This window comes from Manacus candei, unplaced genomic scaffold (genome assembly GCF_025592945.1).
Source record: "Manacus candei isolate 608988 ecotype Guabito, Panama unplaced genomic scaffold, ASM2559294v1 h1tg000076l, whole genome shotgun sequence".
Classification (NCBI taxonomy): domain Eukaryota; kingdom Metazoa; phylum Chordata; class Aves; order Passeriformes; family Pipridae; genus Manacus; species Manacus candei.
In genome coordinates this window covers 396,012-409,944 of record NW_026138124.1, presented here as the reverse complement: position 1 = coordinate 409,944, position 13,933 = coordinate 396,012, and the positions used below count along the sequence as shown (strand labels likewise).

Genomic DNA, 13,933 nt, shown 5'->3' with positions numbered 1-13,933 from the left:
AGTTTTGGGTTACACCCACCATGATGAATTGATCTCAGCTGTCCTAACTAGGACATACATGAACAAAAAATAGGTAACTCAGGCTGTGAATAAGCAAGAAAAGGAGGTAGATGCTGACTTTTGAGTTCGAAGGCTTATACAGGGATGGGCTTTGCTATCTTGTTTTCTGCCCAGCCCCCGTTGTTCTAATTTATCTCTGTCCCTCTCCATTCACTTATAAATCTTGACTTGGATTTCTTTTCTTAGTTGTTTTCTCGGTGGAGTTATCTGGTGGAAAAACTGCTTTTTCTGCAGCAGTGGTAATGGAGGGGGGGGAGGTCCTGATTTCTTTTCTGTCTCCGGGAGTAAATTATTAAATTTTTCTGCATTTTTTGCTTGGAGGTGTAGTTCAAGGACAATTTGTTACATCGGCAACCTGCTTATCTTTCTGGGCAACTGCGTTTCAGAGTTTTAGTTCTTATATGAATTATTGCATAGATTGTTGCCTCCCGTACGCTTCTAAATCTTTCAAAGTCTCACGGAGCAAGGGTTAGGCAAACACATGAAATGTAACTTAACGTAGTAACTTCAAAGCCTCATTTTCAGTACTATAACAGCACACGTCGTAAATTAAATTCAGCAACCTTGACATTCTTTCGGTTAAGGAGGGATTTCCACGTAGATAGAACTACACTTTCCTCCTTCATTATGTGCTGTCCCATTGTTAAAATATAGTCCCCGGTGGCACCCCCGTTAGCTTACCTAATGAGGGTCAAAAAGTTCAGGTCCGGACCGTTTCGCGGGAACTCCCCGCTCTCAAGCTACACCGGGCTCCGTTCCCCCTGTGCTTCGCCCCACAGGTCCAATCTCCCTCTAGGAGAGAAAATCCTCTGCTCTTTCCCCTCTAGGAGGAAGTCACGGCAGCTCCACAATTGGAGATAAATCCGTCTTCAACGTTGCGATCACGTCGGCGTCGCCAGATGTCGCTGATAATGTCGGAACGACCAAAGCGACACAAAAAAGGTTACAGCAAAATTTATTCCAAGGAAAAAGCAGGGACAACCACCCGGGGCTGCTGCGCAGCCCCTTAAGTACAGTTTTTTGAACACACGTAATGCACACGGATAGGACAGTTCAAACTTTCACACCAGAATTCTTACAGCTAATAGGTGCATTTTCTAAACTCTACTTTCTCACCACAACTTTGCTCTTTCTCAAAACAGCCCAGTTCTTTCCCACAACAGTCCCGAGCACCTGCTCTTATTTTTCTCTCATGTTGATGTTCTTCCCAACCACTCTCGTTCAAAACAGGTCCTTGTTCTCATGAGACAGTGCTCCTGTTCTCATGAGACAGTGTTCTCTGTTCCCACAGGACAGCTTCTTCAGGATGCATCAGTATGTTGTCAGGATCAGGGCCTCCATTTTCAGTCCTCTCTTTCAGTCCATCTCAGGGGTATACTTTGATCTGGTCAACATCTATTGCTTCGTCAGTATGTGCCAAGGTGCTGACAGACCCGCTGTCACCCGTGACAGGGTTAGAGTTAGGGTTAGGATGAGGTGAGGGGTTCCAGGGGTGTCCCCAGTTTGGAGGGTGCTCGGGGCTGGGGATGGCATCGCATGGGGACAGTGGCCCAGGGTGACCGAGGGGGCCCGAGCGCTAGGTGGGGGCGTCAGGGTGGCATCTAGAGTCCATCCACCCCCCCCTCAGTTTCCCTTCCCACGGAGCACCGGCAGTCGCGGGTGGGCGTGGCAGGGGCGTGTCCAGGGCGTGGTTATCAGCGACCACGGCCGTGTCCGGGGATGGATGGGCGTGTCCATGGCAGGGTGGGCGTTTCCCGGTTGGGGTGGGCGCGTCCCGAGCGGCTCGGGGCGGGCGCGTCCCGAGCGGCTCGGGGCGCACCAGAGCCAGCGGAGGTCACGAAGCCGCCGCCGCCTTGCTCCCCCCCCGCCGGCACCATTCCCTCCCCCGGGCGCCAGCGCACCCCGGCCGGGCGGCGGCTCAGCCTGGGCCGCAAAACTTTGCTGGCGGCCGCGGCAGGGATGGTGATGGTGCTGGTGGTGCTCATCCCGGTGCTGGTGAGCTCCGCCGGGGCCGACGGCCGCTAAGAGATGCTGGGCACCTGCCGGATCGTCTGCGAGCCCTACGGCCCCGCCGCCCCCCCGCAGCCCGCCGAGCGCGGCCCCCTCCCGCCGCCCTCCACGCTGGTGCAAGGTCCGCAAGGAGAACAGGGCAGATCGGGGAAACCGGAACCGCCGGGACCGCCTGGAGAACCAGAGCCGCCGGGGGCGCGGGGGGAAGCGGGAAGACCGGGACCGCTGGGATTGCCGGGGCCGGGGACTACGGTTGCGGTGAGCGCAGCCACCTACAGCACAGAGGCGAGAGTCGCCTTCTACGCCGGGCTCAAGAACCCCCACGAGGGCTACGAGGTGCTCAAGTTCGACGACGTGGTCACCAACCTGGGCAACAGCTACGACGCTGCCCCGGGCAAGTTCACCTGCGCCATCCCCGGCACCTACTTCACCTACCACGTCCTCATGCGCGGCAGCGACGGCACCAGCATGTGGGTAGACCTCTGCAAGAACGGGCAGGTAAGGGCTGCCCGTCCCGGCTCCCTCCGCAGGCACAGGAGCGGTACTGCCCCCGCCAAGCACTGGAGAAGGGCTCTGGATTCTTCCTCGGAGTGCCCCCTCCTTTTCCCAGCCCCAGGGATGTCTCCCCAGGGTGTCATATCTTTCTCCCAGTGGCAATGATGGGCTCTGGGTGCATCCCTGGGGGGCCACATCCTTCTCCCAGCCACAGACATGCACCCCTGGGGTGCTTCATCCTTCTCCCAGGGGTGAAGATGGGCTCTGGCTGCACCCTGGAATGCCCTGTCCTTTTCCCAGGGATGTGACCCCAGGATGCTCTGTCCCTTTCCTGGAGGCAGTGATGGGCTCTGGGTGCATTTCCAGGGTGCCACATCCTTCTCCTGCCCATGGATCCGTAACCCCTGGGGTGCCCCGTCCTTCTCCCGGGGACATGGAGGACTCTGGGTGCACCCCTGGTGTGCCCTGTCCTGCTGCCAGCCCTCAGCGTGCTCCATCCTTCTCCCAGCCCCGGAGATGCTCCCTCAGGATGTTCCATCCTTCTCCCGGTGATGGGCCCTGGGTGCACCCCTGGGATGCCCTGTCCTACTCGCTGCCCCAAAGGAGCACACCTGGGGTGCCCCATCCTTCTCCCAGGGACAGTGATGTGCTCCAAGTGCCCGCCAGAGAGAGCTCCATCCCCCTCCCATCCCCAAACATGCTCCCCCGGGTGCCCCGTCCCTGTCCCCCATCCCCTCTGTACTGGGGACAGTCACCACCCACCCTGTCATGTCCCCAAGTGTCCCTCAGTCCTTTCCTTGGCCCTAGAGATGTGCCCTGCTGTGCCTTGGGGTACCTTAGGACATCCCCACAGCACCCCCAGGGTGCCCTGCCCCCCCTGGCCGTGCCATTGTCCCCGCTGGGGTCCCTGGGGGGGGGGCAGGGACAATGTCTGTGGTGGTCTCAAGGGGGGCAGTGCCTGCCCCGCTTTTGGGGGGCTGCACCCCCAGCCCAGAGCTGGTTCTGCTGCTGCTGTGCCAGGGGAGATGTCCCCACCCCTGGCCAGGCTGTGTGGGGACACCGGGAGGACACACATCCTTCCTTCCCCCTCCCCGCTCCCACATCCCCCCGACTCCATCCAGCTGAACCCCCCAAACCCAAGACTCAGCCTTGCCTCCCTGCATTTCCAGGCGCTCCTTTCCCATCTCATGTGCCCCCCCGGCCACGACTCGAGGGACAAGATGTGGCTGTGACCCCCGAGCTGTCACCCGAGCTCCATTCTCTGGATGTCACCACAGCCCAGCACCCTTGCCAGGATCCATCCCATCCCACCCCGCTCCCGCTTCCCATCGCTTCCCTCGGCATCACCCCCTGCGGTGCCTCCTTGTCCCGAGGATGTGGGACCCCGAATTAACCCAAAACTGAGTTTTCACCTCAAAAAGCAGCCAGGAGGTGGGGGTAGGCAGGAGCCTTGTCACAGCCACTGCACTTCATCCCTCGGCTCTGAGCCCTTCCGAGCAGGAACAGGAGCTGCTCGGCAGCTTTTCTCCATGCATACAGCTTAAATTTCCTTTTATTGGGATTTTTTTTTTGTCTTCTCCCACCATCCAGCCCCAAATTTTGGGGTATCCCAGCACTGCTTGGCACTGCTGGCTCTTCCTCCCAAGCAGCATCCGTGTAACTCTGAACTGAGCACCCCAAAAACTCACTTTGACCCTTTTGCCTCCCCTAAAACATATCTGGGGACCACCCCAAACCTCCCCACCCCCCAGCTCTGGGGGATATCGATGTTCTTGGATAAATGTCCAGGAGCTGGGGAGCCCCTCGTCGAGAGGAGCCTCACTTGGGCGGGTGATGCAGCTTAATTAACTGCTTGTTAATTACTAACAGGGCATCGCCGTGACGGTATCTATGACAAAGTTCCCCCCAAAAATGCCCCAAATAATTAAAAAGATGGGGTTAATTAGGGGTTTGTTGCCAAAAAATCCCTGTCCCTGGCAAGCTGGGGGAGCCTGGCGGATAAGCGTTGATCTGGCACCTTTGGAGGGAGTCAGGATGTGGGGGGCCCCCCAAATTTCCTCTTGTGCTGCCGATTTGGGGGCAGCCCATCACCCTTGTGTCAGGGCTAGAGTTAATGAGAGCCAGGGGAGCTGCTGCTGGTGGTTAATTAGCATTATTTATTTTTTGTATTAGCCCGTAGCTGAGGCGAGGGGCAGTGGGAGGGGGGAGATGGATGGACAGACAGATGGATGGACAGGGAGGTGGCACCAGGTGGCTTTGGAGTCCCCATGGTGGGGTGAGGGCCGTCCATGGCTCAGGGAGGGGCACAGCCCCAGGAGACCCCAGTGGGGACAGTCCCCAAGGGCACACAGGGACCTGCCAAGCGGTCCTGGGGGCACCCGTTGCCCTGCCTGGGGGGCCAGGGGGGCACCTGCTGCTGCACCCAAGGGCCCTGAGGGGCACCCACTGCCGTGCCCAGGGGGCCTGGAGGGGCACCCAGTGCTGGGCTAAGGGGATCTGAGGGGCAGCACCCACTGCCATGCCCAGAGGGTCTGAGGGGGGCACCCACTGCTGTGCCCAGGGGTGCTGGGAGGGCACCTACCACAATGTCTGGGGATCCTGGAGGGCTCCCAGGGCCGTGCCCAGGGATCCTGAGGGGCACCTGCTACTGCATTTGGGAGTCTGGGGAGCACCTGCTGCCACACCTTTGGGGTCCCAGGCCATGGTGGCCATGGCATGTGGGGCACACGACGTGCCCGAGGCCCCAGGTGTCACCGTGAGTGGCTCTGCCTAGACATGGGAGCACCCCACTGCCCCTCGTCGCCCTCAGAAAGCCCTTGGGTGCAGCCCACCCCCTTGGAGACCACCCCAGAGTGTCCCCAGGGCCAGGGACACCCCCAGCGCCATCACCGGGGTCAGGGGCAGCGGGCACAGCACAGTCGGGGCTGGGGCTGTGTCACCCCCGGGGCTCCCACCCCATGGCTGTGCCACAGGGAAACTGAGGCACGGAGCAGGACAAGGGGGGTGAGGCCATCGGGGGTGGGTGGAAGCCCCCTCTTCTGCGCCAGCGCGGTGCCAGGAGCCTGGGCCCAGCACTGCCATTTATCTTCCCTGGTTAGGGAAGTGTACAAGTTTCGAGCTGGCTTCCCGCCAAGTCTCCGAAACTTGACAACAAAGGCCTGCTTTCCAGAGAGGGAAGTAAAAAACGAACCAAGCAGCCAAAGCTATAGCAAAAATATATATATTTTACATATAAAACAGATATATATTGTGAGAATATTATATACTATAACCCCAGAAACCCTAAATAGCTTCCTAAAAGGGAAGAGGGGGAGGGAGAAGGGAAAAGGACAAAATAGGACAAAAAGGGACAAAAATAAAACAAGTCTACACAGTCTAAAAATCTGGTAACCAGCAAACTGAAGAATTGGCAAAATCTCACCACTTCCCTTGAGAGAAGCAGGATGGCTGGACATGACCCAGCACTCTCCCCTCACGCGTGGCAGATAACAGCTGTCACTCTAGGCCTCAGCTCTAGATAAGCAAGACCGAGACAGGGACCCACCGTTCTCGAACCTCGCTGGAAAGGAAGAGAGCGAGGTCCCTTCCACTGGCTTTATTTATACCTCAAGTTATGTAATAGCATGGAATACTTCCGTGATCACCTTCCTAGTTCCTTCCTGTTTACAAGCTGGTCTCCAGGAAGGCCTAGAGTGAAACTATCACAGGCAGGCAAGCAGTGACAAGGCAGCTTCTTAAAGAGGGAAGACAGATGGCACCGGACGGCTCTGGCTGCCACAGGGGGGGGACCATGGCAAGAACCTGGCACCAAACCTGTTTTTTCCTGTTTCTCCTGCTTCTTCCCCCTCTCCTCTTCCTTGGCAGAGGCAGCGTCCCCTGGAGATTGCAGTGCTGTGACAGATGGAGATTTCCCAGGGACACTCATGGTGGCGGGGAAGACACAGGGTGGCTTTGAACAGAGTGACAGTTCTGGTGGTGGCATGAGGCTGGGCGGGATGAGAGCAAATCCTGTGGGATCCCTAGCTGGGCCATCAATAGGTTCCAGAGTTAACAGCATCTGACCACACCATCACTGCCTGTGGGCTTGGGTTGGTGCATTTGCATCCCCGAGGAGCAGCAGACTCCAGGACCCCTGTCCTGGAGGCAAAGGACAGGACTCCGTGGGCACAGCCCTCCCGTTCCCACTGCTCCCAGACCCCGGTGCCTGCCTGCCCAGCACAAGCCAATTAAGAGCTGATTCTGGTCGGCTGTAATTAGCGGCACCTTCTCCCAGCGCAGCACTTCTGCATTTCAGCAGCCGCCTTGTCACTGTCACCCAGCGCCGCAATCTCTCCGCGAGGCGCCGGCAGAGATTTGATTACCCAAAGAATTCTGCAGTGGCAGCGGGTCCAGCCGTGGAGCTGCTTCTCCAGGCGGTGACGGCTCCTCTGGCTCTGCCGGCACCTCCCAGTGTCGCGGTCCGAAGGGAGGAGGGGACAGGACACGAGGAAGGGTGCAAGCAGATTTGATAATTCAGGCGTGCGCCCGATTCTTAACCGTCCCGCCAGGGAAAGGGGGCAGAACATCGGGTGGGCTATCAGACAGACAAATGGGGGAGCAAATCAGAACAGGGCACAGGCAAAAGGGGGAGGAGGAAGCCTGGGCATGTGCAGTTGTGCACTGCGTAGCATGAATACAGTGAAACCACATAATAACAGTAAAGTCCATATGAAAGTCCTGCCAATTGCTGTATGCTTTTCTCCATGCCTGGAACTGTTCCCATCCTGAATCTTGCTTCTCTACATCCCAGCACATCCCGGCTCCCAGGAGAGCTCTGTGGGGAGAGCATCCCGCGGGTTGGGGTCCATGTGAGGGGGGGATCTGGGGGGGATTTGAGCTCAGCCCTTGCCACACGCTTGTGGTCCTTGTTCAGCTCGTGGGAAGCACTGAGGGATGTGTGGGATTCAGTGGGCTGGGAGATGGGGTCCTGCATCCCAGGCATGGTCCTGTATCCTAATCCAGAGATGGGGCCCTGTGTCTGAGCCATGGTCCTGCATCCAAATCCGAAGCTGGAGTCCTGTGTCTGAGCTGGGGTCCTTCAACCAAACCTGGATCTAGGTTCCATGTTGGAGCTGTGATCCCACATCTGAATTGGGAGCTGGGGTCCTGTGTCCTAGATGTGGTCCCACATCTGACTCTGGATCTGGGGCTCTGTCTCTGAGCTGGGGTCCTGCATCCAAATCCTGAGTTAGGGTCCTGTCTGTGTGCCATGGTCCCATGTCTGGTCCTGCATCCCAACCCAGACTGGGGTCCCATGTCGGAGCTGTGGTCCCACATCAGAACCCAGAGCTGTGGTCCTGCATCTGATTCCAAATGCCACAGCAGCATGTCTGTACCATGGTTCCCCACCCAAACTCAGAGCCGTGGTCCCTTATCTGTACCCACCAGGTCAGGGAGAGGCTCTGGGGGATGCCCGGAGCAGCCTCACCCATGCGAGACCTGTTCACCCATGGGTGCGGATCCAGGGGGGTGCAGCCCTCTGGCTGCAGGTGAGCTGGGACCAGAGTGTCCCGTGGGCCCCATGGGCTGTGGCGTGCCCTTAGCCAGTCCCGCGGTGTCCCCTGGACAGGTCCTGTCCAGCGCCATCGCGCAGGACGCCGACCAGAACTACGACTACGCGAGTAACAGCGTCATCCTGCACCTCGACGCGGGGGACGAGGTGTTCATCAAGCTGGATGGGGGCAAAGTCCACGGCGGCAACAACAACGAGTACAGCACCTGCTCTGGCTTCATCATCTACTCGGACTGAGCCTGGACCCACGGCATCGGCCCCGGCACCCCTCTGACCCCCCAGCCCCACGGCATAGCCCCCAGGACCCCCTGAACCCCCAGCCCCACAGCATCCCTGTGCCGCGGTTCAGCCCCACGGCACCCTCCAAATCCCCATCCCCACAGCATCCCTGGGCCATGGTTCCCTGCTGCCCCACAGCCCCCATGGCCTTCTCTTGCTCCCACCCAGCCCCACAGCATCCCCCTGCCATGGTCCAGCCCATGGATCCCCTCCCACCTGGTGCTCTCGGCTTCCCATGGCGCCCCAAAGCCCCCTTTTCCCATTAAGTCACTCTGTAGCTGGGGAGGCCCATTAAGTTGAGGGCTTGGGGCTACAGAGGGTTTGGGCGGGTGGCAAAAAGGCTGGGGGACCTCCTGCACTGCCCTACTGCAACCCCCCCCCCGGCTGATCCTCCCCTTGTCCCCCGGTGCCCCATCCCTGCTGTTCCCCCCCTCCCTGGGGCGGTGCCGGGAGTCTGGCAGAGTGGTCCTGATGTACAGACATGCAGTGCCCACACGGCCCCGGGCTGGGGGGCTGCACTGGGGGACGGGGGGAGCTGCCAGTCTGCCCCTCCTGGGGCAACAACATGGTAAAGCAGAGCTGTGACCTCTCCCCATCTGCTGTCTGTGTCCCCGGTGTCCCCCACCATGGGGACGGGTTTCTTCTGCCACCCTCCCCCAGACCCCACTTAGCTCATCCAAGCCCAGACAGGAAGGGTTCCCTGGCTCCAAGTGCTTGTGGCCCCTCTGCCACCTCCACTGGTGACGCTGGGGGTGCCACCACTGCCATGTCCCTGTCCCTAGAGGCTGGGTGGCCTCATGAAGGGGACACAGCATTGCCACTGTGAGAGGGGGACACGGTCAGGCCACACAGAAGCACTGGGACCCTCGGGCACACATGCCCGTCCCTGCTGCCTCGGTGTGGGCAGGATGTGACCCAATTAGAGGTGACAGCAGGTGCTCGGGGCCAGCGGCTGCATCCAGAGTGGCCGTGGTGGGGTCAGAGGATGGGTGCCCTGGGAACATGGGGGTGGGGGCGAGTATCCCCCCGATGCGTGGGGGTGTTCCCCAGGGGTGGGTGAGTGGGGGTGTGTGTCCCCAGATGTGTATGTGTGCTCCCAGGTATGGGTGTGTCCCCAGGTGTGTGTGTCCATGTCCCCCAGGTGTGTATGTGTCTCAGGCCTGTGTGTGTGTGTCCCCTAGGTGTATGTGTGTCCAAGGTGTATGTGTGTCCCCAGGTGTGTGTGTCCATGTCCCCCAGGTGTGTGTGTGTCCCAGCCTGTGTGTGTGTGTCCCCAAGTGTGTGTGTGTCCAAGGTGTATGTGTGTCCCCAGGGGTGTGTGTTTGTCCCCAGGTGTGTGTGTGTGTCCATGTCCCCCAGGTGTGTGTGTGTCCCCAGTTGTGTGTGTGTGTCCCCCAAACCCTGGTAGGTCCGGGTGCTGTTCCCTGGCACTGATCCCAGCTGCAGGCGTAGAGGCGGTGGTGGGGCCGGGCTGTCGGCCGCAGCCCCGAGTAAAAGGGCCACAGCCCCAGCCCGGGGGTCCCGGGACCCTCCAGGACCCTCCCGGACCCCCGGGGCTCTGGCCCACCGCTGTGCCGGGAGCCGCCGGCAGGGGGCGCAGAAAGCGGTGAGACTACAGCTCCCATGATGCCTCACGCGGCCGCGGGACTGCAGCTCCCATGAGGCAACTCGGGGCGCGGCCAATGGGGAGTTGTGAGGCAAAGCGGGGCCAATCAGGGCGCGGGGCGGGGCTTCGCGACCAATTTAAAACCGGCGGCGGGAAAAGGGGAGTCGCAGTATCTGAGAGAGCCGGGGCCGAGGAGGGGTGCGGTGGGGGAGAGTGGGAGCCTGTAAGTGGCTGAAATGTGTGTACGAGGGGCCGTGAGGGCACGGAGAGGGGGCAGGGCTCGGTGAGAGGGGCTTTGAAGGCGTAAAGGAGTTGCAGAGCCCTCCGAGAGGGCCTTTGGGGGCCCACGGGTGGGGTGCAGGGCCATAGGGGAGGCTGTGGGTTAAGAGGCTGCCCGGGAGATGCACAAGGGAGTCTTGGGTTATTGAAGTGCCTTGCAGGAATCATTGCACACTGAGCACTGTCTCCAGCATGTGACATAGCCCAGGACTGGAAGTTCAGGAAACTTCTGTGTCTCCCGTCACGGAGCTGCTCCGACAGTCCCACTCCCGCCCCCCAGGCTGACACTGCTGGGACCGAAGCCCCTTTGCCATGGTGGCTCCAGTGACCCGAGGGGGCTCTGTTTGGCTCTGCTCACCCCACTCTCACAGTCAGACCAGGTTCCTCATCAGCTTGGCCCCAGGTTTCCTTTAAGGAACTAGAGGGTAGAGCCCACCCTCAGCACACTGGCAGGTGACACGACAGAAGGTTAGGGACATCCAGGGTGACCTGGAAAAGCTTGAGAAGTGGGACCACAAGAACTTGATGAAGTTCACCAAGGCCAAGTGGAGGGGGCTGCACTTGGGTTGGGGCAATCCCAGGCATCAGCACAGACTGGAAAAAGGGCTGAGAGCAGCCCTGCAGAGAAGGACTTTGGGGGTTTTGGTGGAGGAAATGCTGGACATGAGCCAACAGTGAGCGCTGGCAGCCCTGAAGGCCAAGTGCATCCTTGGGGTGCATCAAAAGAGGGGTGGCCAGGGGGGTGAGGGAGGGGATGGTCGTCCTCTACTCTGGGGGGTTGGGATGAGATCATCTTTAGGGTCCTGTCCAACCCAAGCCATTCTGTGACCCTGTGATAAGATGGCTGCAGTTCCATTGTTCCCATCACAGCCCCCTCATGTCCAGGGACACAGGTGACAGTTCTCCAGAGCTGCTGAGGGTAGGAAGGTTCCAGAGTGGGTGTCACAGAGGCCAGACTGTCCCGGGGCAGGGGGGTCGCTCCCAGCACATTTCTGGCTGGGCTGGGTGAGTTCTGCTGGGGCAGAGCCGGTCCGGAGCAATGGGGCCGAGCCTGCTGGGAGCCACCATCCTCCTCTGCCTGGTTGATGTCCTCCAGGCCTTTGCCATTGAGAAGAAAGGGGATGTGTTCAAGAAGATGGCATGTCTCGCCTTCCTGACATTTGAGAACGTCGCCTACTTGGCAGACATGACCTTCAAGCTGCCCTGCAAGTGCAAGCCCGAGGAGGTCTCTTCTGTCATCTGGTACTTCCAGAAGAACCTGCATGGCCACGAGACCACGGTGCTGATGGACTTCAATGGCACCATGGTGCTCGACTCCAGCCACGTCCACGCAGGCAGCGACCTGCTGAAGCGCTTCAGCATCCGCATGTTCAGCCTCATCATGTTCCGGGCCCAGGTGAGGGATTCTGGGCACTACCCGTGCGGCTCCAAGGAAGGGCGCTTCCCGTGCCTCCTGTGCCTCCGCAGCCCCGAGGTGGCCGTCCGGAGCTGCTTGGCGCTGTGCCCGCCCAAGGAGGTGCCTGAGGAGGGAGTCCAGTCCATCTCCAACATCATCTACAAGTTTGGGGAGAAGCCCGTGTCCCCATCCCAAACAGACCTGGTGATCACGTGCCCAGGGGCCTGCCTGGAGCACACCATGGGCTGGGACAAGGACTCGGTCTGGCTCTACTGCTCCCAGTACCTCGTGGGTGTTGGGAAGGGCATGAGGGTCTTCATCGACCATGGGAACCACCTGCACATCCTGCGGGTGCGCAGGAGCGACAGGGGCACCTACTTCTGCTGGAGGGACAGCGAGATGATGGCGGGATTCTCGCTCAGCATCACCTTCCCGGCTCAGCACCGGCGTGGCCCCGAGTCCATCTTCATCATGAGGGCCATGGGCATCAGCTTTGCCGTCATCACCGGCATCTTCTTCCTCGCCCACCTGGGCCACTGCTGCTGGTGGGCACTCAGGAAACCGGCCGGGTTGTAGCGTCTCCTCTGCAGGGCACTTGGATGCCTCGGATCATCCTCCTGTTGGAAATCTCTGGTGTTCTGACTGTTTTTTCTTTGTTTTTGACTTTTCAAAGGAAATATATTTTTCAAATTAACCTGGTGATTAAACATCTCTGTTTCTGGGGCTGTTTTGAACTCGCCCAACTCAGCACAGAGTTGGGAGTTGATGTTTGAGGCAAAGCTTAAAGGCCACAGGGGCAGCATGGACCCCTCTCCCAGGCCAGGGCAGGGCAGCTCCTCAGCCTGCTCCAGGCTCCAGGGCCCCCCCAGGGAGCCCGGGGTGGCTACAGGGACACAATATGCACTCATGAGGATGAGCCAAACACTCAGTGATGACACCAGGAGCAAAGCCAGGGAAGGGATGTGACAGGAAGGGACAGAGCTACAGGAAACAATCAGCACCTCCCACACTTGGTGAGAGGAGTGGAGTACGGCTGTTTGGGTCCCTGAAGGGCAACACACCTACCCAGAGCGCCGGCCTGACCCCAATATGATCCACACATGGAGGCAGCCTGTATTAGGGAGGGTTCAAAACATATCGAATCTTGAAACCATGACACCGCTAAAAGCTTAACAAAATCCAATATTTATTACCAAGAGGTGGCCAACAAAACTAACAAACCCAAAAGGGAGGAAGGAGGAGAAAAATAAGCCCCCAGCATGACCTCCCCAGTTACCCAGCTGTTGCCCATAAAGTTATCTTACCGACCTAGCATGCCTATAATTACCCATAGCAGAAGCTGCATCCTTGGAGAGTCAGTAAGTTCACAAACTGGCAGGCATCCCCGCCAAAGGCAACGTTGTCCTTGAGGTAAAGCTAGCTCCCTCCAAGAAAGCACTGTCTGCTTTTATACAATTAACTGACTGACCACAACCTCCCAGGCGTGGCCAGCACCGCCCAGCCAGAAGCCCTCAGTCCCACCTCCCGGTTATGTAAGTGCATCTCTTCTGCGCACGCGTGAGAACTTCGGAAATCCCAGCGCACACGCAGTCTGCTTTGGGGGTCTTTCTTAATTGAGTCTGGGGGCGCTACTTCATCCTCCTCCTCCTCAATCTCTCCTTCAAGTGACCTTGGAGGACAATTAGCCAATCACAGAACACCAATTAAAACAGTTTATACAAGAAGCTCTCTTCAAGGACAACTTTCCTGTTTATCAGTGCTTGTTTTCCCATAACTTGGCAGGGAAGGAGCAAAACTTTCACAGGTGGCGGGGGCAAACACAGACCAAACGTATCAGCATAATTAACCCCTGATACACAGCCTTGTGGCAATGGATTTGCCATACGCAGGATGGAAAAAGTCCTGTCAGAGATGGACTGGTGAGGAAAACAGCTCTAATGTTATAGAAACAGAAGTTTTTACTGTGGTTTAAACATGTTTCAAAATGGCTTTTTGTATTTTCTGCAGTGTCACTGTCTCCCTCTCCCCGACACCCCCTGTGAAGCTATTGTCTCACACAAGGTGTCCTGGGAAGGTGTCCTGAGGTGTTTCTCATTGGTCCTTTGTTAACCCCTTCCTATTGGCTGTTGACCCTTTACCTGATGGTTTTTTCTATGTGACCCTGAACTTGTGATTGGTCCCCTTTGACCCTCCTAAAAGCCTTATAAACCCCAACCCCACAATAAACTTCCTCTTTCGTCCCTCCCTCCCTGGTGGT

The 13,933-nt window shown here is 58.6% G+C and overlaps 2 protein-coding genes across 2 annotated transcripts; both read left to right on the top strand.

Annotated features, from left to right (window-relative positions):
• Positions 1-1,681: 1,681 nt before the first annotated feature.
• LOC127480907 (C1q-related factor-like) lies at positions 1,682-9,781 on the top strand. Its single transcript, XM_051809605.1, is given in 2 exon segments — positions 1,682-2,568; positions 8,174-9,781. Coding segments are annotated over 2 exon segments (969 nt in total). The 5' UTR covers positions 1,682-1,779; the 3' UTR covers positions 8,354-9,781.
• A 1,310-nt stretch (positions 9,782-11,091) lies between these two features.
• On the top strand, positions 11,092-12,393 carry LOC127480908 (Ig-like V-type domain-containing protein FAM187A). Its single transcript, XM_051809606.1, has one exon. It carries the CDS (start codon positions 11,320-11,322, stop codon positions 12,250-12,252), a length of 933 nt encoding a protein of 310 aa, XP_051665566.1. The 5' UTR covers positions 11,092-11,319; the 3' UTR covers positions 12,253-12,393.
• Positions 12,394-13,933: the final 1,540 nt, after the last annotated feature.